Source organism: Caloenas nicobarica, chromosome 22, assembly GCF_036013445.1.
Source record: "Caloenas nicobarica isolate bCalNic1 chromosome 22, bCalNic1.hap1, whole genome shotgun sequence".
In the NCBI taxonomy this organism is placed as follows: domain Eukaryota; kingdom Metazoa; phylum Chordata; class Aves; order Columbiformes; family Columbidae; genus Caloenas; species Caloenas nicobarica.
In genome coordinates this window covers 582,748-610,375 of record NC_088266.1, presented here as the reverse complement: position 1 = coordinate 610,375, position 27,628 = coordinate 582,748, and the positions used below count along the sequence as shown (strand labels likewise).

Here is a 27,628-nt window from a genome sequence, read left to right as displayed (position 1 = left end):
TCCTTGGGTGATGTTCCCTCTCAATCCTGGCCCCAGGATGGCTGTACTGACCCTTGAGTCTGCCCGTGACAGCTCCGTATCCCCTGCTGCACAGACGCTGCTTCATTCGTGCTGCTTCCCGTTGTGTCTCCCTTGACTCCTGGCTGCCATCCCTGCACCTCTTTAACCTCGCGGAGAGCGAGAGGAAGGCACCTCCTCCAGGCGTGATGAGCCAAGGGCTTCATGTGCAAATGAAACCTGTTCTTCCTGCACCAGGAACTGAAAATGCTGTATTAAAAGCGTCACCATCAAACCCATTTTAATGTCCCCTAGATGTCATCTTTCTTGGCTCTGTCTGCCTGGGAATGATCTTTTGATATAAACACGTAGGTGCAACTGAACTGGTGGCTGTTCCATCTTCGTAACCCCAGTGCTGCTACTTTTCCAAATCAAGGCTTTATCTGGCACTCTTTGCAGCAGGGTTTAACCATTGTCCTACAACAATGCTGCCCAAGGATTAGATGTGGGCAGCAACTACCTGTATAACCAGTATATCTTGGCTCCCAAGGTAGGACCAGCTGCCTGGTGGTGGTCAGGTCCATGTGACATAGTACTGTGGTCACTTGTCACCAGATGGCAGCAAGGAGAGCATCAGCTCACATATTCGTGGCTGGCTGAGGACAGCAGTGAGGATGCACAGTGCTCCCTGATCCACCACCATCCTCCATGGAGGCCACTAATTCTGGTGCGGAATGAGATGGAGGCCACTAATTCTGGTGCAGAACGAGAGGAAGGTGCAGAAACGGACATTGGAGGAGGTCCAGCATCACTTCTTGTGGCATGGTCCTTCATGGCACTTGCTGGTCTGCTTGGAGCTGCTGACTTGGTGACCAGAGAAGCTTGTGGGCTGCAGGACAGAGAGTAGAGGTTGGTCAAACCTCCTACACTGACAACGGCAAGGTCATGAGCGTGGCTGTGGGGCCTTGACAGGCCTTCCCATGGAAGCTGAAGGGACGCGACAGTCATAGAAAGCCCTTCCTGGGAGCAGAGTGAAGGCGTGAGGTGGGACCAGTGCTCATAGCTCATGACTGACTCTGAAGAACATCTTGGGGCAACAAACTGGACTTCAAGGTGTACATAAGTTCTTCAAAGTCACTGCGGCAGTCAGACAATAAGTCTGTGTAGCCCAAGGTCCCACCCTCAGCAGCAATAGCCTAAGGGAGTGCTCAAAGGATTTGAAGAAAAGAGAAGGTCTCCAATTCACTTGGGGTAAAATTTCCACTCCCCCTGGCAGCACGGCCCTGAGAGCTGCAAGAACATCCTGAGGCTCTGGGTGGACTCTGGCAAACAGACAGGGTTGCTGCTTGTTCTTGGGCTCCAGGGTCTCACTTTGGAGAAGTGGGTGGATCCTCTGGGATGCATGTGCCCAGCCTAGTGCACGGCAGGACACAAGAGCCCTGGGATCCGGAGGAGTTTGGAAATGGTGAGCGCTTTCTGACATCTGGTGGGACACGCTGGGTGCTCCAGAGCAGCGGCGAGCGAGGGGACCATTGCAGAGCCTGGTGACGGGGGAGCGCTGGGCAGGTGCTGGAGGGTGGGCAGCTGCAGGGATGCTTCGGCTCCTTGCCCTGCAGAGGAACACATCTGGAGGCAGGAGCAGCCAGACCACTGGCTGTCCCTGGCCCTTCTACCTCCTCCTGTAATGAACCGAGCACTCTCCATGCAAGACTGAACCCTAATGAGGCACTAAAGACAAAAGCTTGTGGAGCTGGGCCACAGGTTTCTCTGGAGGCTGCTGCAATGAATGTGGGGCCAACCTGTATGACCAGCAACATCCACAGCAACAGGAGCTCCCAAAGGGGATCAGAGCCTGCAGTTGGCCATGCTGAGTTGAGGAAGCTCATTTGGTTCATGCATATGGCCAACACGATCAGGGAGCATTGACCTCCTTCAAACACACCTGTCCTTGGCAAGAAGTGAGTCACTTGTGATGGACCAAGTCAAGGAATCTGAGATGTTCAAGCTGCTGATGCAGGAGAGGAACAAGGAAGAGCACAGTGAGCCAAGATGGTTTTTTTTCAGTGTCTTAGGCACTTTGGTGAGTTGGGAGCAGTGACCCATCTTGGTAGTCCTGTGTCTCTTCACCTCTCGACCTATGAACCTTGCACAGCTCCTATAATGCTCCGTGTGCAGCTTGTGACCTTCTCTGACAATATCCTTGAGGACACACACGTGAGTTTTGTGGGATGCATCTGACTCCCCTCCTGGCTGTAAGAAATAGGGTCACGGTTACAGGAGGTGAGCAGACGGTACAACATGGGCACTGGTAGGCTGAAAGGGGTGAGAAGGAGATGTCAGGGTGGTGGCAGAGGGGACCTCCTGGGGCAAACGGTCCTGGTAACAATCACACATGGCCTGAAGAGAGTTTGACTCATGAGGTACCCAAAGGGCAGATTTGGCTCCCAGGCAAGTGGGGAAATTGGGTCCATTGGGTGGTGTGATGGAGAGGTGGAGTGGAGTCTCAGCTTGCACTTTCTGGGAAAGTCCTGCTTGACCCCGTCTGGTGTGACCAGCTCGCGACTTGAGCTGGTGACCAGCTCACGACTGCTCTGCACGGGAATGAGGGAACTCCTGCCCCACCTGGGTTGACTCCAGGGGTCTGGGCTGGGGGGGCAGTCAGGGCTGCCCGGAATCTGCCAGCAACAAGCCACAGATTTTGTCAGATCCTTATTTATTTGTTTGTTGTTTATTTACTTATTTCTTATTCTTTATTAATTATTTATTAATGATTTTAATTTTATTTTTGCCCCGCTGGACACGTCCCTTTCTCCTGCCGGGCCCTGCACGCTGCCCTCTGCCACCTCCGTCCCCCCGGGACGCCCCACGCCCGGCCCGGTGGGCAGCGGCGGGGACCGAGGGCCGGGCGGGCGCACCCCGCGGGGAGCGATGCCGAGCACCGGGGCCGCCGGGCCGGAGTGGGGCTGCGGGCGGTGGGCCGGGCCGAGGCGGGGGCATCCCCCCGGGAACTCCCCCCCGCCCCCCTCCCCGGTTTTTGCGGCGCGCAGTCAACCCCGGCGAGGAAGATTTGGGCTGAAATCACGGCTTTCTCTGGATGATCGACAGCTCCGGGAGAAACCATCGGCGGGCGGGGGGAGCCGCCGCCCGCCGCCCGCCCGCCGCCCCCCGCCGCGCCGCCGGCCCCCCGCCGCCCCCCGCCCCGCCGCCGCCCGCCCGCCGCCGCCGCCCGCCGCCCCGCCGCCCCCGCCGGCAGCGCGGAGCCCCGGGGCGGGGCGGGCGGCGCGGGGCGCTCCCCTGCGCGGCGGCGGCGGTGGCTCGGCCCGGCCGCGGCGGCGGGGCCGGCGGTGCGCTCCGTGCCCGCGGCCGTGCCCGCGCCGGCGGCGGCCCCAGCGAGGGGGCTCGGCTCTGCGTTCCGCCGCTCCCCGCCGCCTCCATGGAGCGCCGGCCGCGCCGCCTCTGATGCCCGGCCCGGCGCGCACCATGGGGCCGCTGTGGCTCTGCTGCCTGCCCCTCGCCCTGCTGCCGCTGCTCGCCGCCGTGGAAGGTAAGGGGGGGGCCGCGGGGGGCGGGGGCCCTTCTGGGGCAGGGCGAGCGTCGCTTGGGGGCTTTTCCCCTTTTTTTTGGGGGGGGGAGGGTTGGCACTTTGTCCCCGTCTCCCCCTCCCCGCCGCACCCCCTCCGCAGCGCTGGAGGGGAGGCGAAGTTTTGGGGAAGTGCTGCCCCAGCTGGAGGTGTTGCCGCCGAGCCCGGTGCGGAGCTGGGGGCCCCTCGTGTGTCCCGTCCCCCTCGCCCCGTCTTCCTACCCTCCCGATCGCTGCGTCGTCCTTCTCTCCGCCATCCCTTCGCCAAGGTGGGCACCCCTCCCCGGCACCCCGCACCCCGCACCCCGCAGCAGGTCCCCCGGTGCCGGTCGGTACCGCGGAGCCGCTGTGCCGGGGATGCCCGGGCTGTGCCACGCCGCGCCCGCCGCTGGTGCCTGCGAGAGGCTTCGGGGCGCACCTCAGCGAGGCCTCGCCGGCATCCTGCTGCTCATGGCCGGCTCCCCGCTGGCGGCGTGGCTTTCCCGGCGGCTCCGGGAGGAGCTGGGCTCCCCGCCGAGTTCCCCCGGTGCTCAGACAAAGCAGAGCCAGGCGGCAGGTGGGCAGCTCCTGCGGGCTGGGTGCGTGGGGCGGTAGCCCGGTGCTGGGGTCTGGGCAAGGGGGGGACTCGTCTTCCCGCTCCCCAGATCATCTCAGCCGTGCCTGGTGCCCTCGGCGCGCCCGCTGCACGGGCAGCCCGGGGAGCGCCGGAGAACCGGGCTGGGCAGGGGTGAGGACAAGGTGTCAGACCGAAAACTGGCTCGTCCTGGCGCAGCGTGGTCCATGGATGTCTGCCCATCGCAGGAGGGCCGCGTCCGAGCCGGCAAGGGCGCAGGTGGCTCCGCTGTCCCCTGGCTCCGCTGGGCACGCTGGGCGGCTGCTGCCGGCCTTGGGCGTGGAGGCGCCGGATGGTGGGAGCTGCACGGACGGTATTTGTCTGGAACATGGATGAGGCACCATTTATTAAGTTGGAGTTTTGGGAGATGACTCATGGGTTGGCCAGCTATACATCGTGATATTTACAATATGGGAGCTTGGCATAAATAGGACTATTTACGTTGCAGTGGAGAGCGCTAGCCAGCTATGCTATTCAAAGGAGCCCAGTATGTTTTTAATTATGGGGGGGGTTGGGGTGATGAGCGTGTTTGTGGGAGCATATGAGTCCACGTGGGACATCTGGACAGATCAGCCAGCGGCGTTGACACTTACAACGGGCTTTGTGCTTGGCCAGCAGGGCCCAAGCGGGCTTGCCCATGTGGAGCCGACGTTGGTGACTACGGCAGGGAGGGAGCCGGGCAACTTGTGCGGGGACAGGGTGACACAGGGTGACACCTCCACCCCGCCCGGCCCTTCCTGCACGCCGAGAGGAGCTGCCGGGCAGTGCCGAGGGTCAGTGACCAGCTCCCAGGGCTCTTGTGTGTTTGCTTGAAGACGCGGGTGACCTTCCCACCGCCATGGCAGGAGTGGCAGGGCCTGGATGCGTGAGTGCCTATGCTCATCCGAGGGATGGGGAAATGCCTCAGAGGACGAGGGGATGGCCAGAGCTGGTGGGGGGTTTCACCCACCTGAGATGAGCGCTGTAAGGTGTGCTCTTCCGTGGATGAGGATGCTCCCGGGAGGTGCTCGACAGGGGCCCTGTGCTGTGCTTCCAGGGACCGTCCCATTTTGGGGCCGAACACGTTGATTTGGGTTTGTCGGGGTCCGCCCCGCGCCCTTGCTGTTGCCTCCTGCTTTGTGTGTGTGTGTGTGATGGGTTGTGATGGTGGCTCGCAGAGTGTGGCGACTGGCTACCATGTCCCAGCCTTTCCCTCCTTGCAAAAGCTTCTGGAGAGCTGGAGAGGCAAAACCACGCGGGACGCAGCTCCAGGTGAGCCTCTGCTCCTTCCTGCTCTTCGGGAGCTGCCTCTTCCCGGGGCTCTCTGGGTGCTCGGACACGGTGTCCGTCTCCATCTCTGGATGCTCTGGGCCCCGTCGGTGCAGCGGACTGACCCAGCAGCGGCCGCTGGCCACGCCGACAGTGCCTGGATCCCACCGCACCCCTGGCCACGGGGCACCTCCGAGGCGACGGTGCCCTCTGTGCTGCCGTCACCAGCTCCAGCAAATTCCCAGGGCCAAAATGAGGGCAAAAAAGTCTCGTTCAGGGGAAAAACGCATTCTGGTTGTTTGCCCAGGGATCCTGCCTCTCGAGTCCTGTTTTTAGCTCTGCTACAGAGCTTTTCTGTAATGCCGGTAATTTCACTTGTCTCCTCTGTGCCTCAGTTTTCCTAATTACAAGGCGTAAAATAATACAAGCGTCTTTCCCAAGGGAGCCGCGAGGTTTTGTTAATGAACATGACAAAGTGCTTTGGGATCCGTGGTTGAAAGCGCAGCCTTAGTCAGTGCGCCTGTGTGTGGGGTGTTTATTTATCTACATGCTTTATATTTCTCTGTATGCTATATATTCACTCGCGTTTAACAAACCTTAATTAGAAACAAAGCCGATAGGGAAGGAAATATAAACAGGAGTGTGCATGAAAATTGGAAGTTGATTACTCACTGGCCAGCAGAATGCATGTCTCGGGCTTGGGAGGAAAGGCTGTTTGGTTAAAACCGGCTCTGTTAAAAGGAAATGTGAAAAGAACGTAAAACATAAATCAATATGGAAAACAGGGAGGTGGATGACAATGTACATAAAGCAGAGGTTAAGAATTGCGTACAGTTGTTAAGGCAGTTGCAAGGTAACGTATCTGCAGCTGAGAAACTTCAGGCTTGTAAAAGGAAAGGTTTTTTTGTGTGTTTTTTATTAAAAAAAAAACCCCAACAAACCAAACCACAAACCAAAAAGTGAAGAACAAAGGAGTCCTGGAAGGGTCTGGATCCTACACCGGTTGGTAGCAGTGCTGCTATCGCTAACGGCTCCTCTTTGTATTCCTGCTGGCGTGTGCTGCACGCCTATCTGGAGCACTGATACTTCCCAGGTATTTTTGAGGGAGCCGTGAAGGACACTGAGGTATTTTAAAATCAACAGCCCAGCTCACTCATGTGTGAGGGGGGAAGGAGCCCAAAGGCGCTCTTCCCTCTGTCGGAGTTAACTTTTCATAAACCTTGCGGCGCTGGCAAGTTTCCCGAGGGCTGGAGGAAAGCCAGCCGTGTGCCAAAAAATGCAAAAGGAGAAACGAGATGGCCCGAATATCTGCGAGGGCGCCGGGAGCGCGGAGGCTGCGTCGGGCTCTGATGGGCGAGGGAGAATCGCCTGGCACGGGCTTTGTGGGGAGCAGCGTCGCGGGTGAGGGGATGTCGAGCATCCTGCGGTGCTGAGCCCGGCCTTGGGCTGGGAGGGGGACGCTGGGGCGGGAGGGCCGTGTCCTGTCCCGGGTGGGCATCCCCAGGGCAGCCCGGGACTGAGCTGCTGGGCACGGACACCTGTGCTCATCCGCCGAGCAAGCTGGACACGGGACCTGTGTGTTGCTGCATGGTTAATAATGTATTAAAATGTACACAATAGACATTATGCATTTCTTTTATTGCGCATATGTACATGATAGACAGTATATTGTATTTTATGTACGCTATAACATATTGTAGTGTATGAGGTCTCCTCTCTTGTACACACTGTTGTGACCCACTGCTGAGCATCTCTGCCGCCTCCTCCAGGGCTGGGGACAGCGTGGGGGACGCCAGCGAACGCAGGGCTTGGTCTGTGCCTCCTTGTGTCTGGCGTTGCTGCTTCTGCTTTGTGGCCTTGGTGGAGGAAGACTTTACCTGTCTCTTTGGGGTTCCAGGTCACACCAGGGCAGCCACTTTGGCCTTGGTGCTCCGGGGAGGTGATGTGTGCCGGGGACGTGCCACGACCACAGGAGCTGCGGGAGCATCCTGACGGGTCCAGCGCGCTCCCGAGGGGCGCGATGCAGCGGCAGGCCCAGGATAAAACACGGGAACTGCTGAGGAGTCGATCCTCCAGATCTGCAAATGCTGTCCTGCATCCAGGCTGGAGACAATTTTTTGATGAATGGGACCGAGGCGTGGAGCAGAGACTGGTTTGGGGTCAGCCCCGTGCTGCCCATCTCCCTGCCGCTGCCTCCCCGCCCCTGTTCCCTGGGTTAATTTTTGACAAGGTGCATTCCTTGCACCCACCTGCCCTTTGTGTTACCAGGGCAGCGACTGGGGGAGAAAACTCCTTTTGGAGACCGAATGGGTGCCCAATTTAAACATTTATGTAGCTGCCGTTGCAGCTCTGCTCTTATGCTTTTCCTGGGCAGGAGCAGCAGTTACTCCCAATTCCTGCTGTGTTTCCAGCTTCTCTGATGATAAAAGCTGAGGGAGGAGGTGCTGGAGAGAGATGCTGAGGGGACAGGGCTGTAGGGGACAAGGGCTTGGTGCTGGTGTGGCCACTGATGTTCCTCAGCTCCTGCGGACACCCTGCAGAGGGATCTGGGGGTGTAAAGGGGACGTGTTTGGGCCCCGCGGATGCTGTCAGGGGGTTTTGGGGCTGTCCCCAAGGGTGGGCGCAGCCGTCCCCTTTGCAGACGGACTAAGGATCTGCCGGCACTTGTCGACGGCCGTTTGTGTACACATACCTGAGCTGGCTGTGAAGAGAGGTGGGCAGCGCGGGGCTGCGGAACCTGCCCGAGGAGCTGGGTAAATACTGTAAATACTGGATGCTGAGATTCCTCCCGAGCCCCAGGTGCTTTTGTGTGATGAACCAGAGTCTGAGCCCCCCGCTCCTGCCCCAACACGCGCCCAACGGACCAACCCTGCGGAGATGGGTGCCTGTCTGTGGGTCTGTCCGGGAGCGGGTGGTGGTTCCCATCCCACGGAAGGTCCTTTTTTACTGAGAAAGACCCCTGCCAGCTCCCACCCTGGTTTGCAGTCCTTCCCAACCTGGTTTCTGGTTTGCAGAGAAGCCAGAGCGAAGTGCGGCTGCCCGTTGGATCGCGTCGGGATGGGGAGATCCTGGGAGGCAAAAGTTCAGCGTTAGATAAGGGGGTAACGATGGGGCCTCCTGCGATAAAGCGCTGACGTGCGGCGCGGGCGGGAGGGAGAGGCAGCGCCCGGGACGGGGTGTGGGAGGGGGCTCTGGCCTGGCTGGTACCCAGGGATGCGGGAGGTGTCGCTGGGGATGCTGGAAGTGCAGGGACCCATCGGGGTACCGGAGGCAGCAGGTGGGAAGGTGTGAGGAAGGAGAGGTGATGCAGGGGTGTATTGATACCAACTTTATATCAATATCGGGTGTCTCGGGCATGTGCGGGGTGGGTGGCAGCTTGTGCAGGGTGTGGGCACAGGGGTGGCTGTGTGGGCTGTGCTGATCCCCTAAGCAAAGCAAGATGGAGATGAACGAGTAAGTGAGGATCATGCTGTGCTGTCCACTCCTCTCTGAATTTCCATGCTCGGGGACGAGGGGAACAGCGTTCGGACTCTGCCGCCCCTCTGACCCGACTCAAGGCACCGACTGCCAGATGTTAAGAGAGGTGAAACAGGCCACGCGGGCAGAAAACACAGCTATAACTGTGGGTGATCCGTGCCTCCGTAAATGTCACATAGGGGTCTTATTCAGAAATTATAGTTTTAGTGACTGTGAATACTCACGGCTCTTGTCAGAGCCCAGGAGAGGAGAATCTCGAGATTTAGAGCCAGCATCATGTGTGATGTGGTGTGAGGTGTGGGTCCGCTCCGTGGGACCAGGTTCGGTCTCTGGTGGGCATGAGAAGGGGCTGGTGAGCTCCAAAAGTCAGTGAAGCTTTGTCACTTGGTCTGATAAATGATGTTCTTTCCACCTTCCCTCTCTTAGAGGCAGACCATCGCATCTGTAAAATGACCAGCACTTAAATATACTACACAGTATCATTTCAAAAGGAAGGAGCTAGCTGGAGGGAGCAGCTAAAACAAAAAATACTTGCACATGATGCGGGAAATGATATTAACTCTCAGGATAAATGCATGCAGCTGTTTAACGTATGAGTTTTAAAAAAGAAAATAAATTATGATTAAATGGCAAATTGAAGGAGGCCACCGGAGGTAAAAAGATGTTCTTCAGAATGTGGAAGTTGTGTCTAAAAGGGGAAAATAGAAAAAAAATCAGAAATGGTGGCGCGGTGAACGCAAAACCATATATGGCAGCCTGAGAGGAGTTTGAAAAATAACTTGTGAGAAGAAATGAAATACCCCCTCAGGCCCCTCCCAGCAAATGAGAATTGGGAGGTTAAAACCAGCCAGGATGGAGCACTTGGGGGGACGGGGAAAGACTTTGCTGTCCCCAGGTGGTCGTGGCCAAGGGGACTCCTGCCGAGGAGCTTTTCCTTCCCCAGGCAGGGCTGAGGCGCTGCCCCGAAGTGGCGGCAGAAGAGCTTATATTTTAGAATAAATTGGTAAAACGAACATTTGGGCCAGAGCAAACGGGACGAGCATCCTTTAAGAAGAGCTCCCTGGGTGATCCAGGAGACTCCAGAGCAGTAATTTTAGAGGAAGGGCTTTCCTATGGATTAAAATCTGCTTAAAGAGGGGGAAACAAAGGGTCAGTTTTCCCACTGGACGAGGGTCAGCATGAGGCTTGCGCTGTGCGATGTATTCATAAATACTCTAGAAAGGGGTGGGAACCCGCAAGCGAGAAAGTTTGCAGATTATACAAAATTATTCAGGATGATAAAAACAACAGTTGTCTTTAAAATATTGTAAAAGGATCTCATGACACTGGATAACCAGGCTATAAAGTGGCAGATTAAATGTAGTCAGTGATGAATGAGAAGGGATTCACTTGGAAAAAAATTACCCTAAACCCATGCATGCACAGTGGCAGTCTTTAAATTACTTATTAGCATTTTAAGAAAGAGATCTTAAAGTCATTGTGGATGGCTCTTTGAAAGCATCAACTCAGAAGAGGGAAAGGCTGGGAAAGGAGGGCGAAGATGCTGGTGCAGGAGAGGTATGTGGGTGGGGGGGCTCCAGGAAAGATGCAGCTTGGGGGGGCACAGAGGTGCGTCAGACCACAGGAGGTGTGAATAAGAGGGTGATGAGGGGGTGACAAATCATTATTTTATATGTTTTATTTTTTCAGTTGCCTGTGAGCTCTCAAGCAGCAGGTGCAAGCCCAGGAGCGCTGGAGGGTGGAGCGGGGGTGCGCTGGGCAGGGTGAAGCCCGTCCCTGCCCGCCCGGGTCCCAGGGGCAGCAGGGAGGGTGCTGGGGTGCGGAAGGTGGGGAGCTTTCTGCACGTCCTCCCCGAGCATCCCCCGCGTGCTGCTGGAGGTGGAGGGAAACCAGGGGTCCCCGCGGCTCAGGTGCTGTGCTGTCCCGAGGGGAGCGGTGTCCTCCCCGGGCTCCGATGCTGGATGCTCAGTGGGGATCCCCTCACCCCCCGGCTCGGCTCTGTCCGCAGCTTCCGAGGCAAAGCACCGTGGGGTTCATGTCGCTACGGGTGCTCATGGCCTTGGCCGTGATGGTGGAGCCTCCGGGTGTGGGAACGTCTTCCAGCCTTAGGAGGCCCTTGGTTTTGGCGGGGTGGCTGGGGAGGGTCGACTCCCCTGGGAAGTCCCCCTTGGCTCTCGCCTGCTCGATGTTTGGGAGGGCGAGAGTGTCTGGAGCTGGGAGAGGAGAGGAGCTGCCCGCAGCCCTGGGTTCATCTGGGGGTGCGGGCTGGGTTTAGGGGGGGGCTCGGGCCCTCGCCCGCCGGCTGAGCAGGTCGGGGGGTGGCGGGAGCGGCCGAGCGTGTGAACGTCCCCACGGCAGAGGGGACGCCTTGAACCGCGCGGGCTCGTGCTCAAAAGGCCAGACAAAGGGAACAATGGGCTCCGCGGCTGGGCTCCTGGGCAGCCCGCGGCGGCTGCGAGCCCCCGGCGTGGGAGAGGAGGGGGAGGCGCTGGGGCTGGCCGCAAAGGGCTGCTTTCCCCTCTGCTCCCACCCCGGCTTTGGGGGTCTTGGGGAGACCTGGTTCACAGCGGACCCAAGAACAAACCATATCCCAGCCAAGGGTTATCTCATGCCGAGCACCTTGCTGCCGGTACCCAGGCAGGATGGGCTTATTTGGGCGCCATGTGCCTGGCGGTGGGCTGAGAGGAGCCCTGCTCCATGGAGAATGCCACCCCAGCTCCCAAAACACGTCCCCAGAGTGCTGGGGATGCTGCCAGGGCCTGGTGAGCTCTGGGGACACATCCTGGCCGCGGCTCTCAGGGTCCCTTGTCGGGCGGCTGATGCAGCCGCTGCTCTGCTGCTGCGGGCAGGGGAGAGCCAGCGTGGGTGCGGAGGGTCATACAGGGACAGGACCCTCCTTCCAGACCCTCTGTGAGCCTGGACAACTTCAGCAGGGGGATGCAAGAGAGAGAAGGTGTCTCAGTCCTCCACAGCCCTGGTGCACGGGGTTTGTGGGATGCTGTGGATTGGAAGCGTCAAATGCATCATAGTGATCAGTGCAGGTTCTTCCTATCCCAGAGTCTCTCGGGGCAGGGGAGGACGAGCTGGAGCACTCTGTCTTGGAGCAGGGAACAGGGAGTCGGCTGCGCTTTGGTCTCCAGAGGAGATTCTGCTTTTGGGATCCTGCTCCTCATCTGCCTTGCCAAGCCTCTCGTGATGCCATTGATTCACATGAGATGGCCACTCAACCCAAGTGCTTTGGCTTAGGCTGCTCGCTAAGACTAGAGGGTCTGGCATGATGTGTCTGAGGACAAAGTGGGCAGGAACAGGCTGTTCAGATGCCTCCAGGTATGTGGTTGCTTTACCCAAGAGACTGGTGTGTGTGTCCTACCAGGACCCGTCTCACCTGCGTGCACTGTTCTCCGTGCTCTCCAGGCACGGGCCGGTGGCCACGGCTGGTACTTCTGGAGGGAGCTGCAGGGTCCTGCCCTGCTGCTGGCTCCTGCACCTGCTTCTCCCTGGATGTGGACAAGGTGCTGCCCCTGTGAGTTTGGCTTCAAGCCTTTCTCTCATGAGATGCATCTCTTTCTTGCAAGCTGGGTTTTTTGTATGAGCAGTGTTTGAGCTGTGTGTGGGCTGTGTTGGGTAGGGTTGATGGGACTCACCTGGGGATGACGCCTTTATCCTGTATGTACCACCTGTTCTGAGGATGTTTCTGAAGAAGCTGTTTATGATCTTGAGTAAGAGCTAGAAGAACTCTAGACTGACAAATACATGTGCAGCTGGTTTGCATTTTGGTGCACAGGGCGATGGATATGGTAGAAGGTCACTGGCTGCTGGAGGTCACAATTGAAAGATCAGGATCCTGAAAAATCAGGTAAACGAGGTGGGTGCGGCAGAGCGGAGGTTGGAGAAGCTCTGGAGAGGTCCGTGCAGTGGCGAGTGGCTCTGAGCTTGCCCAGCGGCCACCCAGCCCGTGCTCACCACATGGCCTGGTGTGAGATGGGCTGGAGCTCCTGAGATGTCACGTCTCGCCATGCAGAGGTTACAGTTGTGTTTCATGATCTGCTTTTCTTGTAATCCTGTTTCCAGGCTCCACAACTGCAATTCAGAAACCTTTACGGTGAGCCTCACTTAATAAATCTTTGCCTTGTTTTACTTTTAAGCCTGTCTGGTATTTGGGGACAAAGCGAGCAGGAGAAACATGTGAACTGGGGGCAGCGCGGATGGGATAAAATAAGGTGTATACGCTGGCCGGAGCGCTTTGCTTGCAGGGGGGCCTGGCCGCGCTGCAGAGGGTTCCTGGTGGCACACAGCGTTGGGGAGAGCGTTTCCTGCGGATCCTTCTGCGGGACCCCACCAGCTCCACCGCGCAGGTGGCTGAACGTGCATCCCCAGCCTTTGCCTGCACGCCCTGGCGCGCCAAGGGAGCACCTGTGCAGCTTCCTCCTGCTCTGGCATAGGGACGGTCACAGCTCCAGGAGGGACAGTAAGCTGGTGATGGGTTTTTTCTTTCCCTGGGGAGCAGAGTGGCTGGTGCCTGGCCATGGGGAGTGGCTGGTGGCAGGGTGTTAATTGCCCAGTGGTGGGATGGAGATGTCTGTCCCTCCAAGCTGGCTCTTGCCTGGCATGGGGTGCGATGCTGGGGCAGCGAGGGGGTGGATCAAGGCAAGCAGGGGAAAGCAGCCCCACCAGGGACAGTTTCCAGCCAGGTTGGGCAAATGCGTTCCCCTGGCAGAGCCTGGAGCTGCTCTGCCCACGCCAAAACCGGGACAAAGCCCCTCTCCTTTTACCCACCTTGCAGAGGGACGAGAGTCCCCCTCTAACAAGGACCCTCCTGGGCTTCTCCCATCCTCAGCACATGTTAGTACCGCTCTGGAGGCTTGGAAAGGATAAACGCAGAAGCGTGCATGATGCTGTGTGGAAATCCCTTGACAGCAGACACATAGCAGAGCAGCGGGGCGCTGGTGTGGGCTGGAGGCGCAGCCTGTGCCAGCTGCTCTGGAGGGGACGGGTGCTGAGCGCCTGCAGGACTTGTCCACATTAATCTGCTCCACCTTCAGGGAACCTCAGAGAGGGTCCTCGGACAGATGCAGAGCAGTCGGGAGCAGGGCAGGCGCAGGAAAGGTGCTAATTAGGATGTTGGCAGCATTAGTAGGGGTTGGTGTCGGGCTGGCGGGAAGTGTTGAGCAGCAGCGCGGGGTCTACTCGGTGTCGCGCTGGGTGTAAATCTCTGGGCAGGAGGCAGCGATGGGGCCAGCTCGGGTGTGCAATGGAGCATCCCGGGGTAGGTGGCTGCTGCTTTGAGCCCACCCGGAGCAGCTGGATGATGTGGCTTTGTCACAGAGGGGCAGATCCGCTCTCAGCATCCCCTGCTGGTGGGGTGGTGGTTGCATTGGGCGGATGTGCTTCTGCTGCACAGAGACAGCACCTGATAACACCTGTTTTTCTCCTCCTTTTGACTCTTCACCTTTCTTTTCGCAAGGCTGTAGGTCAGATAGAGAAAAGTTGCTAACGATGCTGCTTTTTTTTTTTTCTTTTTTTTTGGTCTGGTATCAAACTCTTGCTCCTTCAGATTGAATAGCTGCCACGAGATTTTGCTGTGACTGACACCTGTTCTGGCTGGAGAGCGACAGCTTTTGATAAACACAGATCCTCTGGAAACGCTGATTTTACTGGCAGCTGCTCCCATTTGTCGTCTGATCTCTGTTCCTGGGTTTGGCTAAAGCTTGCATCTCTGTGGGAGGATGCTGATGCTCCTTGGGCGGAGCGGTGGCTGCGGAGCTCTCCTGGGCTGCACGGGTTTATGATGGGCCGTGGGGCAGGCAGGAGGTGCAGACACAAGGCTTTGCTGGGGAGCACATCCAGGTCCATCCCTCTGGGCCGAGCACCGGGGCCGAGCAAGCGGATGTCCCCATCCTGGTGTGACATGGCTCATGGGCACGTGCCGAAAGATGAGCCAGTCTGCTCGTCCCCGACATTTGCTGTTACCCACCTCGAATCCTGGGGTCAGTTTTGGGCCCCTCACGCCAAGAAAATCCTTGACGTGCTGGAGCGAGTTGAGAGGAGGGAACGGAGCTGGTGAGGGGCTGGAGCACAAGGGTGATGGGAGCGGCTGAGGGAGCTGGGGGTTCAGCTGGAGAACAGGAGCTGAGGGGAGACCTTCTGATCTCTGACCTGCCTGAAAGGAGCTTGGAGCCAGGGGGGGTCGGGCTCTGCTCCCCAGGAACAAGCGCCAGGACCAGAGGAAACGGCCTCAAGTTGCGCCAGGGGAGGTTGAGGTTGGATGTGGGGAACAATTTCTTCCCCAAAGGGCTGTGGGGCATTGGAACAGGCTGCCCAGGGCAGTGCTGGAGTCACCATCCCTGGAGGGGTTGGACAGACGGACATGAGGTTCTCAGGACATGGGGCAGTGCTAGATTTAGGTTATGGTTGGACTCGGTGATCTTAAAGGTCTCTTCCAACCAAAATGATTCTGTGATTCTATCCCTTGGCCCCTGCTCATCTGCGGGGCTGAGGGTGAAGCACAACCTCTCTGGGCTGGGACCATGTTTCCATATGTCTCTGCATAAGAAAAGGTGCGGCTGCATGTGGGGCTTGAATGTTGGGCTGGGAAGTAATGGACGTGTAGGGGACAGCCCAGGGCTGCGGTCAGTTTGGGAGTGGCACATTTGGGGACCATCTGGAGGGACCAGTGGAGCCCCCGCATCCCCGTGTTGTGCGCACGGGGTGGCAGGGCTGCCCGCGTGGCCTCGTGCTGGCGGAAGCAAAGCAGGTCACCCTGGAGGAGAAGTCTTGCTCTGTAATTTCGGTAGCCTAAATATGACCTGAACTCCTGCTTGTGAGTGCCGAGCCCTTGGAAAGCTGACCTGGTGTTTTACCGTGTGTTTGGGAGGTCCTCGGTGTGTGGGCTATAGAGGGAAAAGGGAAAATAATGGGATTTGTGAGGTCAGCCCTGGGTGTGTCGTCCACCAGCCTGGAATTGCTCAGTGGCCAGAGGGTGGAGAAGGGCTTGGCCCCTGCTGTGGGTCTCGCGGGTGCCGGCAGCTCCTGGAGCCGTGGCAGGGTGCCCACGCCGTTGTGTTTCCATCAAGGTGCCCATCACCCTGCACAGCGTGCGTCGGGGTCTGCGCTGCGTGTGCTGGGAGGAGAAAAACCCCCTGGGTGTTGGGGGCTCAGGTGATGGCGTCTGAAAGTGCTGCGGGGTCTCCTGCCCTTCGGCAGCAAGAATGGTCTGTGGGCTTGCACGGGGCTAAAATAAAACTGCTGGCAAAGGCCCATCCCACATAAAGAGCCCGGCTGAGCACTGAGGGACACGTCCCCCTCCTGGCTGTGGTGGCTGAGGATGCTCAGCGCAGGGTGTCCGAAGTGGTGGTGGCTTTTGTCTGGTGCAGAAGAAGGGTTTGAAATCAGTGGTAGCTTCTTGTACTTGGCATGCTCCAGAGCTTTAACTCTGAGAGGCCACCTCGTGTGGCCGTGGGCTAATGTGAGAGAGAGCAGCCCACCTGGAATGGGTGTGTGGTGGCCCCATCACGCCAGGGAGTATCAAGAGGGCGGCCAGACGAAATGATGGATGAGTCAACAAAGCCAAAAAAAAAAGAGGAGGAAGGCCTTGGTTCTGTTCCAATTCTATAACAATAAAATGAAACAAACATCATGTTCGAATTGCCTGAAGAAATCCCACCCACCAGCCGCGCCGAGGGAGACCTCGCCGGTCTGACGTCGAGCGGCCCCGCTCCCTGGGGATGCACATCCCACGTACAGTTGCTGTCGGTGCGTTGCAGCTGAGGGGGTTCCTGCCCCAGCCCCACACGCTTTTTCCCTTCCCAGCCAAGCTGTGGGTCTGGAGGGGGGCACTTCGCTGCACAGGCCTGTCCTCCAGCGTGGGTTTGCTGTCGCCCTGTGCCAAGCCTGGCCTTGGAGGTCCCCGCTCGGTCCCGTCTCTTTCCCTCCAAATCGATTCCCTTCTCAGTCAAACCCGAGCACCCTGGGGTGGTTTGTCCGCAGTGGGGTGGTCACCTGGGTCAGTGTGTGCCTGAACCCAGGGGAGGTGTTCGGATGTCCCCTCCCAGGGCTGCCGGGGGCCGTGGTGTCAGCTCCAGCCATGGAGTGACGGCCTGGTGGAGGCAGCGGGGACACGCAGCTTGGATCATCTCAGTTTAGTGGAGTTGGCTCAAAATCAAGTGGTTTAACCCCTTATAAAATTTCACTGTGGGATTTATCCAGTGACTTGGGAGGGTGGTGGCGGGCCCCATGCTGACTCTGGGACTCTGTTGAGAAGGACATTGAAGGCCACTGCTGAGAGCACGTTTCTACAAGAGCCCTTGAGTCCCCTGCACCCAGCTTCTGGGACCCAAAATGGGCTCTGGAGGGGTGGGTATCCCCTCTGGGTCGCAGCAGGGGTAAATATTTCCTGGAGATCAGCACAGCCACTGCCGAGTCACTTTTATTTTAGCCTCAAGATAGCGAGGCGGGTTGGAGGTGCGAGCGGGGAAGGCCTGCGGCGCGGCTCACTGGCCTCTAATGCTTGGAATAGTTTTGCCGCTTGCATTTGCAGGGCTCCGGCGGGGATGAGACTTGCTGGTCTCCATGGTTTTATGTGCCATGGGACTGTGCCAACAGTTTAATCACAGCTGAACCCTCATAGAGCAGCATAAAAAATGTTGTAGTTGGGATTAGGTTACCCATCCTTCCTATAAAAGACTCTATAAACAGTCCATCAAGCCCAAACATTCCTCTGTTGGCTGTGAGGTCCTTTGCCCTTAATGGGTCTGGCATTTGCTTTGACTAAGTCTTTTTTTTCAGGGGAGAGGCACCGCCGTAAAGGAGCCCCCAAAGGATGGCTTTTCTGCTTGCATTAGTGGGGGAACCCAGCGGGGCTGGCTTGGCAGCGGCGGTGTTGGATGTCAGAGGATCTGGCGGGGGGTGAGAGGCAGCCGTGACAAGGCACTGACAACAGCAGCTGCTCCCTCCCCACTGCTGAGGGCTTTTTCCGCATGGATTTGCCCTTTGCTGGGGTGCTGGAGGGTGTTCCCTGACCTTGGGGAGGCAAGGACCTGGGAATCTCCTTCTCCCATCTCCCAGCACACCTCAGACCTGCCTGGTCTCTGCTGCAGCTCAAGTGGGTTCCCAAAAGCTCTTGAAAATCATAAAGCTCAGACTGGGCACCAAGTGGTGTCTTTCTAGCCATGGGTGTGCTCCCACCTTCACCTTCACCTTCACGTGTGTTGTCTGCTGTGGAAGAGCCCCTGGTTTAATACTGTCTGTGGGACTTTCTTGGGGTGCTTGGGGTTTTGCTGCTCAGCCTTTGGGAAGCCGCAGGGCAGGGGATGGATGGGTGCGGGTGGTGCCGAAGGTGTTCCCTGTCCTGGCTGCTGCATCCTTGTCAAGGTTTAAACCAAAACCAGGACAATCCTTGAGGCAGGGCCGCGCACACCTAGGTTGTATCTTCAGGCAGCTCATCTGTGGGACCTCGTAGATGTTCCTGCCTGGGACAGTCATCTCTCTCCTGGAAACCTTAAAACCGTGGTTATGCTCCTGCTCTCCCAGCAATAGAGGGGAAGGAAGGGTGAAGGCAGCACTTTTTGCACACCGCGACTTAGCCCTCACCCTCCTGGCTCCCAAGGGGCTGTGACCGCAGTCCTGTCGGTGACACCTGCCCGCTTGGGAGAGAATTGAACCTGTCCCGTTGTTTCGCACACAGCGAACATCTGTTGGGTGGGAACAGCATCCATGCTGTGGTGCCAGAGCCAGGCGTGGGGGGATGTCCCGCATCAGTGCCACTGTGTCACTGGGACCATCTGGAGCCTCCCCTGGCTGGTGCTCACGTCTGCTGAGCCACACCAGCTCAAGGGGTGTTTGCTGGAGGAGACCAGGCTTTCCAGTGCTTTTCCCAACAGAGTTTAAATTATTTTAAGGATTGTGCCCCCTCCCCCAGCTTTCTTTTGAGGATGATTTGGTCAATTTAATCACCAGCACAAAACAGGGTTTCTAATGTAAGCTGTTAGAAAGACCCTCTCCCTTAGTATCCTGCAGAGGGCAATTCAGTTCACCTGCCTGGGATGGCTGTTTTAGATCATCTGGCTTGTCCTTGGAGGCCCTTTTCTCTCTGTCATTACCAGCTGTAGAAAATTAACAACTGCATTAAAGTAGAAGCATTATTTTTTCATATGGTGAACACCAAGGGAGGTGAATCCCACATCCTTTACCTGAGGATGCTCTGTGAGCCTGGAAGAGCATCCGATACTTCAGCATCAGTTTCCTTCCTCCCTCTCCATCACGCTGACTGCAAGACAAAAATGAACCTGGAGCGGTTTCCTTCAGAACCCGCTGAGGTCCAGCGCTGGGAACTGCTGCTTGGAACCTGCCAGCTGATCAGCCCTTAATCCCCGCAGCGTGTTTTGGGCGATGTGGAGCCGTATGCCCGGCCGCGGCTCGGCCGGCGTTGGCACCGCCAGCTCTGCTCCCCGAGCTCTTGTTTTGCCTCCTGGTCTCGGTGGTCAGGAACCCTTCTGCCTCTGCACGGTTACTCTCCCAAATCCAACTTGTAATCTCAGTGAAGAACGAAATCAGATTTGTTTGACAAGACCTGTTTCCTGTAGAAGTATGTTGAATGGTGCTAATTATACTCCTGTTCTTTAATTCTTTATGATTTGAATTACATCAGTGTTTTCATTATTTTCCCAGAAGTGAATTCAGGCTGAGCGAGACCTTGAATGCCGACCATTTCATTGTGTTATAATCCTCGTGCATCTTCTAAACGTAATCGTTCTGCACCAAGATGCTTCTGCATTAGTGTCTTCAAGGACGTACCAGCTTTCTTCTTCTCCCAGGCGTCCCCTTCTGGGCTCTTGCTTGTTAGTTCTTGAAGACTGTTGGGTCTGTCGCTGTGAAATGTGTTTGATTTCCTTAGTTCTCCCTCTCCCCATCTCAGTCCCTGAAGTGTTATGAGCCCTGATCCATCTCACTCAGAAGCTGTCCCCTGCCTTGTGCTCTCCGCTGGCTGGTGTTCATGGATCTGCACTGTCTTTTCCTCAGGCTGCTGCTGCAAGTGGGAAAAATCTTTTCGATGTCTCCTCTTGCCTCCAAAAGTGCTTCTGGCGTCACCTTTCTCTGCCCTGGGCAGGGGGTTGGGGATGCTCTCTGCAAACACAGTGCTGGGAAGAGCAACGTGAGTTTGCTCCACTGCTCAGTTATTCATGCAGACATTGACCAGCACTGGAACCAGGCTGTGGAGCTTTCTTGTGGTTTTCTTCCAATTTGATGTTAATGACTAGTCCCAGAATTTGATTTTTCAACCTATTGTGGAGGTGTCGTACAGGGAATTTCGTGTGGCCATGGTTCCTTGGGCTTGTTTATGGAAGTGTCATAACTGAAAAGCCCAGAAATGAAGATAAATGATGGTGGTGGCTTCTCCCACATCCACGAGGCTGTCGTTTGTGTAGAAAACAGCCGAGTTGGCTGTAGCCAAAGTCTTGGTTATTTGTTAGACGCTTGCAAATGGTGCGTGTGACTTTGAAGAGAATTACAGCCAGACGGTCCCTGGGTCATTAGTTATGTATGAGCTGAGGAATCCTGCGTTGCTAACGGAGGAGGCAGCCCTGTCCTGAGGGCTGTGGAGACAACATCCCACCCTCCTAATAAAGACACAGGCTGGCTGACCATGGCCATTCTTCACAAACTGGTAGAAAGAACCACAATGAGGGAAGCTCTGATTGCATGTAGGGAGAAAAAATCAATCCCCCTGAAAGTGGTGCAGTGGCGAAGCAGGGCTCAGAGATGACAGCATCTCCTTTCCTGGGCATTGTCAGTGCTTTTTTATATGTTTCTATGAATTTTAACATTTTTACTTAGCATTTTCTCTAGATGCTTGAGAGAATAACACCACCATAACTTTTTCCTGTCTTCAGCCGCACCAGACATGGCTTTTCCGTAGGTTTCCCTTATTATCTTGCTTCACTTCATGCCAGTCACAATAAAAACCAGCTTGCCTGCTTATTCTCCTTCCATTTCTCATGCATTGCCTTTGTATGTGCAGTTGTCACAAGTACTTTGTTATTCTGAGGTTGGTTTGGTTGAAGTTGTTGTCTTCCTAGATTGTCAAATTGTAGCCTTTAAAAAAAAAAAGTTGTTTAAACTTTTCTTTGAGTCATAGAATCACGGAATGGTTTGGGTTGGAAGGGATCTCCAAAGATCGAGTCCAAAACCCTTCTGGTTTTCATTTGTACTTTTTACTCATGTTTCTTGGTTGACACTGGTTGCAAATTTCCTGAGATGTGGGAAATTAATGCATTTGGTACAATGGGCAAAGCCAGTTCAGGTTTGGGCTGTCCCTTTGGCCAGCACAGGCTGTGATCACTGCTGCTGGGGCAAGCACATGCTTCCAGTCCAGGGATTCTTTCTATGTCATTATGCGGTCCGAAATTGTAGACCTCAGGGTCTTTAATGCACTTTGTGCATTAAAATTATGTAACAAGCCTGTCCTCACCGATCGCAGGGACTGATGTAGCATAATGATGACAGATATTGACAGGTACAAGGCACCAGTGTTTCCAGGCAGCGCGAGAAGCAGAATTCTGGTGGTGCGAGCTGAGTTGCTCTCCATCACATGTTGGCTTTCCATCACATGTGTCGTTGCACCATTTCGTATCCTGAGTATGTTTCTGATTTATATTGATGCAATGGTGGCTCAGCTGAACTGGTGCCAACGGTGGTGGTTTCTTCAGCATTTAGAAATAAGGAAGAAATTCTTCCCCGTGAGGGTGGTGAGGCCCTGGCACACGCTGCCCAGAGAAGCTGTGGATGCCCCATCCCTGGAGTGTTCAAGGCCAGGTTGGACGGGGCTTTGAGCAACCTGGGCTGGCGGAAGGTGTCCCTCCCCATGGTAGGGGGGTTGGAACTAGATGATCTTTAAGGTGTCCTCCAACCCAAATCATTGTATGATTCTATGATCCTCTTCAGCTTAACTGTCCTGTGATGAGTTTGCAGTGTAGGCTAGTCCTAGTCCCAGCTCTGGTGGGCTGACATGCCAATGGTGGCTTGGTTGGAACCCCTCCTTTGTAGACAAGACAGGAGCTGGAGGAGACAAGGTTTGGGGAGATGACAGCAGAGTCTGCTGTGGCAGCTTGGTTCAGGCAGACTGGTCGCCTTGCACTCACCTCTCCCTGCTCTCATCATCCTCCTCAGGAGCCCTGGCAAGACTTGCTGAAACGGAGAGGGGAGTCCAAGACGGCCTCAGCCTCAGGTTGGGTCAGGTGAGTTGAATGGGCTGTTTTAGGACCGAAGAAAGACCACTGCCTGGAATTGAGAGGATGTGCAATGACGATAGCCTTTGTGAGCAGGTGACGTGGCCTGCTTTGCTGATGGACAAAGACCTGCTGCCCTGCCAAAACCAGCTTTCACCTCAGAACGTGGCTCCTGCTAAACATTTACGGGTGTCTGTTGGGTTTGGGCTGTGCCAGTTCGGCTGACTTGATGTATTGCTGCTGGTTAAGGAAGAAGATTCCTTTGGGCATCCACTGGAGGGTGGGTGAGCATCTGAATTTTCAGGATGGATGCCAAGGCACAGAGACTCACTCATATGGATGAGCCGGGTGTTAGACCTGGGACACCCTGCCTTGCTTGTGCCTCGCTCTCTTTGTGCCTCTGCGGGACTTTTGCTCTAAAACACAATAATGAGAAATCAGCGCTATTTTTTCCCCCCCACCAAATAAGTTATAATACAAAACAGATGGGCATCTTGGAGCAGGCAGAGGGGTTGTGCTGTCAGTGGGATGGGGTAGCTCCTGGTTCCTTGGGTGGCTGATGGGGAGGTGGGTCTGGGTGATGTACGAGAGCATTTCCCAGCCTGTGTTTCCAGCCAAGCTCCCTGTGGGCAAAATTCAGAGCTGTGTGTTGTAGCTCTGCTTGCCAGAAGAAGGGAGAGCTGGGCTGGCAAGTGGGGCTCTGGATGAGAGAGCGGCTGGCATCGTTACACGGGAGATGTGCTGGGGAAGGGATTTCTGCTGCTGCTGTGTCTCCTCACCTTCTAGGAGAACGAGATTTTTCCAAGTCCATAAGTAAAACAAGGCACCTCCATCTTTGATCAGAGTAGCTGCCCAGCTCTGGTGTCCCTGTCCCTGAGGTCCCGCTGCCCCAGTTGTACCAGTGATCAGGGTGGCTGTGGATTTGCCCAGTCAAGTCCTGGGGTCCCGCGTCTCTCGGGGTGCTTGCCGCAGGGCTGTACGGCCCTTCCGCGGTAGCGATACCCTAAATAATCTTTTAATATCTGACTTGAAACTCTCAAGTCACCATTTATATTTTGAAAAGGACTCTCGTGGGTCAAGATGCCCACCCTGGAGTCACCTGCTGTTCTTGTTTTGTGGGATAAGATACTTTCTGCTTAGCTGGGCAGGGTGAAAGCTGTTTTCCCTTCATTCCTTTCAGCCTTTAGTAAATTGCATCTTTCTGGGAATGGCCAGGTTCAGGCTTTAAACCACGTCTTTGTTCTCTTCTCACTCTGCCCAAACATTGATGCTACATGAATAGCATTGCCCCGATGGTGACAGTCCCATTTGGCCATGGATCCCCTCTGCCCCAGAGATCCAGGCCTGGAGGTCTGGGGACTGAAGCACCAAGAAGAAGGTGGGAGAGGAGCTGATCCATGTGTTCGTTTATTCCTAAGGCACAGTTCACAGCACTCCTGCTGTGCACGAACAGAATCCCTGGCAGGAGTGCTGCTAAACTAAAAGCCGGAGTGCTTCAGAGCTTCTCCTTCCTTGAAGTAATAATTTGCAATCACATCCCAGCTTCAAAAAGCACCTGAGTCAGGTGGGGGTGAATTATTGGCGGACAGCAGAGCTGCCTTCTCCTGCACAGCGACAGCATCTCGCAAGTGGAGGATGCAGCAGGAGAGGCTGTGGCTGAGAAAGATGTGCAGACACAGGACCAGGTCTGTCCCAAACCTGGGAGTGCTCCCTCCATCGCGGCTCCACCCCGCGCACCAATCCCTTCAATAGCCATTTCCCTCTGAAATCAGATCGCTGGCTGTGAAGTATCAATGATATGTATTAAATGCTGTGTAATGGGTTCCAGTTGCAACCTTTCGTGACGGTGTGTTTCTAACAACAGGCTCCGGGAGGGCGGTGGGGGCTCGCCGGCTGGGGGGGTCGGGATGCTGGGGAGGGCTGGGTCCCACAGCCGGTGTGTGTTGTGCCCACGAAGCTCCTGGGGAGCTGGAGTGGCTCTTGTGAGGTGAAATCTCCCGTGTGAGGAAAGGCTGAGGAGCTGGGGCTCTGGAGCTGGAGAAGAGGAGACTGAGGGCTGACTCGTTCATGGGGATCAATATGGAAAGGGGGAGTGTCAGGAGGATGGAGCCAGGCTCCTCTGGGTGACAACCAGTGATAGGACAAGGGGCAATGGGTGCAAACTGGAACACAGGAGGTTCCACTTAAAGATGAGAAGAAACTTCTTCATGGTGAGGGTGCCAGAGCCTGGCCCAGGCTGCCCAGGGAGGTTGTGGAGTCTCCTTCTCTGCAGACATTCCAACCCGCCTGGACACCTTCCTGTGTAACCTCATCTGGGTGTTCCTGCTCCGGCGGGGGGTTGGACTGGATGAGCTTCCGAGGTCCCTTCCAACCCCTGGCATTCTGGGATTCTGTGAAACAGCCACGTGAAACCGCACGGAGGATGCGTGCTAAGGAAAATCCCCAAGTCACAGCGATGCTCTTCAAGGGGGGTTGTCCCTTCTCAGCTCTGTCAGTGAAGGTGACATGGAATCCTAGAATGGTTTGAGTCTGGGTTGAAAGGGACCTTAAAGATCAGCCAGTCCACTCCCTGCCATGGGCAGGGACACCTTCCATTAGACACATCGCTCCAAGCCCCATCCAGCTCGGCCTTGAACACTTCCAGGGATGGGGCATGTGGTGTGAAGGTGTGGAGTGAAGATGTGGGGTTTGGGGGAACAGGGCAGCAGCAGGACTTGCTTTACATTATCATGGGACACAAAGCTACCATGAGGAGATGTCTTCTTGCTCAGGCTGACCATAAAGATGGGGAGATTGTGGAGATATGTGCTATGGGGTGCTTTAGTGTGGAGAAAAGCACATGGGCAGCACTTGGTGCTTTCAAACTGGGGGATGGATGAGTCTTCTTAAGAGTTCTTGCAGAGGTAAGCAGGGGTTTCAAGCCATTTCTATGCAGTTCAGCAGCCTGAGGAGTGTGGGGGGATTCCCGTGGTGTTCCAGCAAGAAATGGATTTATAGGCATGTGCTGAAGGGGCTTAATATTGGCGGGTCATAGGAAAGTACTCTAAGTGGGTCATCACCGCTTTTTGGGCAGCGTTGCTGATGAGATCCCTGTCTCCAGCAAGTGCCAGTGTGGGGAGAGTAATAAAGATGGGAGAGGATGGGTTAGTTATATTTTTATATATTTGTATTTGGTGCATCAGGGGAACAAAAGTGTCTGAGTACGGCCATGGTATATTTGGGAGCAGAAAGTGTAGTCCATGGCTATGGGACAGGAGATGCAAACTGGGAAATCTCTGGCCCCGAAAACATCTTTGAAATGCATTTCCATGGAGTGAAAGAGCTAGTCAGGTCCTTCCTTGGTGAGCCAGGACATACCAGTTCATCCTTTCCTTGTGATGGTGGGTCCCGGGTCCATTTCTGGTGTCCATAGCTGAAGGAAAATCAAAATAAAAGCATACCAGCTACTCAAATAAAGCATGACTCAAAGTATGGAAAACCCGCCTGCCATTTGCTTTATCCAGCAGATTAAGGAGTGTCCTCTGCCTCGTCTGCTGGTGCTGGCCTGGAGGAGGGCTCGTTAATCTTGAAGGTCTGTTTCATTTAGCAGGGCAGGACTCTGTGGCTTGGAAGCTGGACTAATTCAGACTGGTAGAGGAGCATGTTTTTAATAACGTGTCTAATTAACTGTGCAGCAGCTCACCCAGGGATGTAGTCGATTCGCTATTGCTCGTAATCTGTAGATCAAAGGTGACTGATTTCTCACAAACTGTTGTGACCTCCAGGGCTCTTCCCTCCAGCTCACAGCCCTCTGCCTCCAGCCGTCTGTGGGCACGTGCTGGGCTGGCCGGGTGGCCGGTGCTTTGCTGGTTTAGGAACACGAGTGCCCGCGCTGGGCTCAGCGGTGCCAGCGCCTCGTGCTGAAGCCCGGCTCCCGCTGCAGGAGCTGGGCCGGCTCTTCTCCCCGAGTCCTCCACGGATACCACAGAACCAACATCACCCTGATCGTGTGCATCTTACAGCTTCAAGGGATGTGCTCATAAATGCAAAAACACCTGGACACAAGCTGCTGATCAGGGTTACCTTGCTGCACGCGGGCATCTCCCAGCTGCACGCACCACGGCTGCGCTTACCTGTGCCGCTCGAGGTCCCTCCCCACGGGCACAGCCGGGGCTGGGGAGGGCTTCCCGTCCCGGCAAACTTAGCAGCAATAGTGGATGCTTCCTTCTGAAAGACTCGCCCTTGTCTAAATAAACCCGGGGAAGCCCTTTGGCCGGTGCTGGGCAGTGTCGGACCAGATGTTCGTGCTTCACCCGTCTGACCTCCCGATCGATGGAGCCGTGAACTGTCCTTTGTTCGCCCGTCCTTGCGGTGGGACACCTGCTGCCAAGGCTGTGACAACCAGCCCTGCTGCAGACAGCGACCAGCCGCAGGGCTGCGGGGGTCCCCTCCCTCGGGCTGGGGAGGGGCTTCCCCCTCCCCTGCAGCAAAAAGGAGTCAGAGCCGTTTTGTTCATGCATTCACTTTAAGCACTCAGTGTAGTGTTTTCCAAGATCTGATGTTCCCTTGCTCTGTGGGGAGCAGAAAAAAACCCCTTTTTTTTTAGGGGGGCAGCCAAAGCAAATGCTGCCCTTAGGCACTGAGTGATCATTTGAAGCCTTGCGCCATCCCTGTAGCGAACACGGTCAGGGCTCTGCTCCCAGCAGATCACCGCATGCTCTGCCCCATCCCAGCTGCCACCGCAGAGGACCCACATGTTTGGTGGTGGCTGAGCCTTTTGGGTGCCCCCTCCTGTCACCTGTGCCTCTGCAATGCAGCATTTTGCTTTTGAGGGCTTCTTCATGTGAATGACCCCGTCGGGCAAATCCGCAGCATCTGAAGGAAAAAAAATTACCAGAGGTGAAAGTCACTGAAAGTCCCATTGTCTTGTTTCACACTCCTCTGGGGTGGAAGCCAGCTGGGTATCAGCAGCTGTCACATCCCCGTCTGGCATGGCCGGTCCCCACAGGGATGCTCCCTCCTGTCCCCTGCCTCCCCCATCCCTCCGTGGCTTCTATCCCGGGCTCCCCGGTGCAGGGTTTGCTCCTTGCCGACTCTCCCGGCTTTTGCTTTTGCAAGCAGGTGGGATCTACCTGGGGATGAATCCTGACCTGGAGACATCATGGCACAGGGACAAGTGGGTGTACACAGCTGGCGATATGGGGAATATTATCATTTGCTTTTGCCTGTGCTTGGAGCAGGGCAGTCTTAAGGACGTTTTGACCAAGTTCTTTAAATCGACATCCCGTGAATCAGAACTGTGTCAAGAGTTAATTATTTTCTCCAAGTTGGAGTAGGCAAAGACTCAACCAACAGGTTTTTGTTCGTCTATAAATCGCTGGCAGTGTGAGCTGGGGCCAGCAGCCCCGTGCATCCCGCCAGCAGCTGTGCTGCGGGGGCAGCCCCGGCGCCTCTGCTCCCCGGGCAGGATAAATTGGGAGACACGGAGGAGCTCTGCGTCCTCTGCGGGCC

The 27,628-nt window shown here is 56.0% G+C and overlaps 1 protein-coding gene across 2 annotated transcripts in view; it reads left to right on the top strand.

Moving 5' to 3' along the window:
* The first annotated feature begins 3,344 nt into the window (after window positions 1-3,344).
* EPHB2 (EPH receptor B2) overlaps window positions 3,345-27,628 on the top strand; it is a 134,387-nt gene continuing 110,103 nt past the window's right edge. For both annotated transcript variants that reach the window (XM_065650237.1, XM_065650236.1), the window contains exon 1: window positions 3,345-3,541. In XM_065650237.1, the coding sequence (XP_065506309.1) occupies window positions 3,457-3,541 (85 nt within the window). In that variant the 5' untranslated portion in view covers window positions 3,345-3,456. The remainder of the gene's footprint in view (window positions 3,542-27,628) is intronic.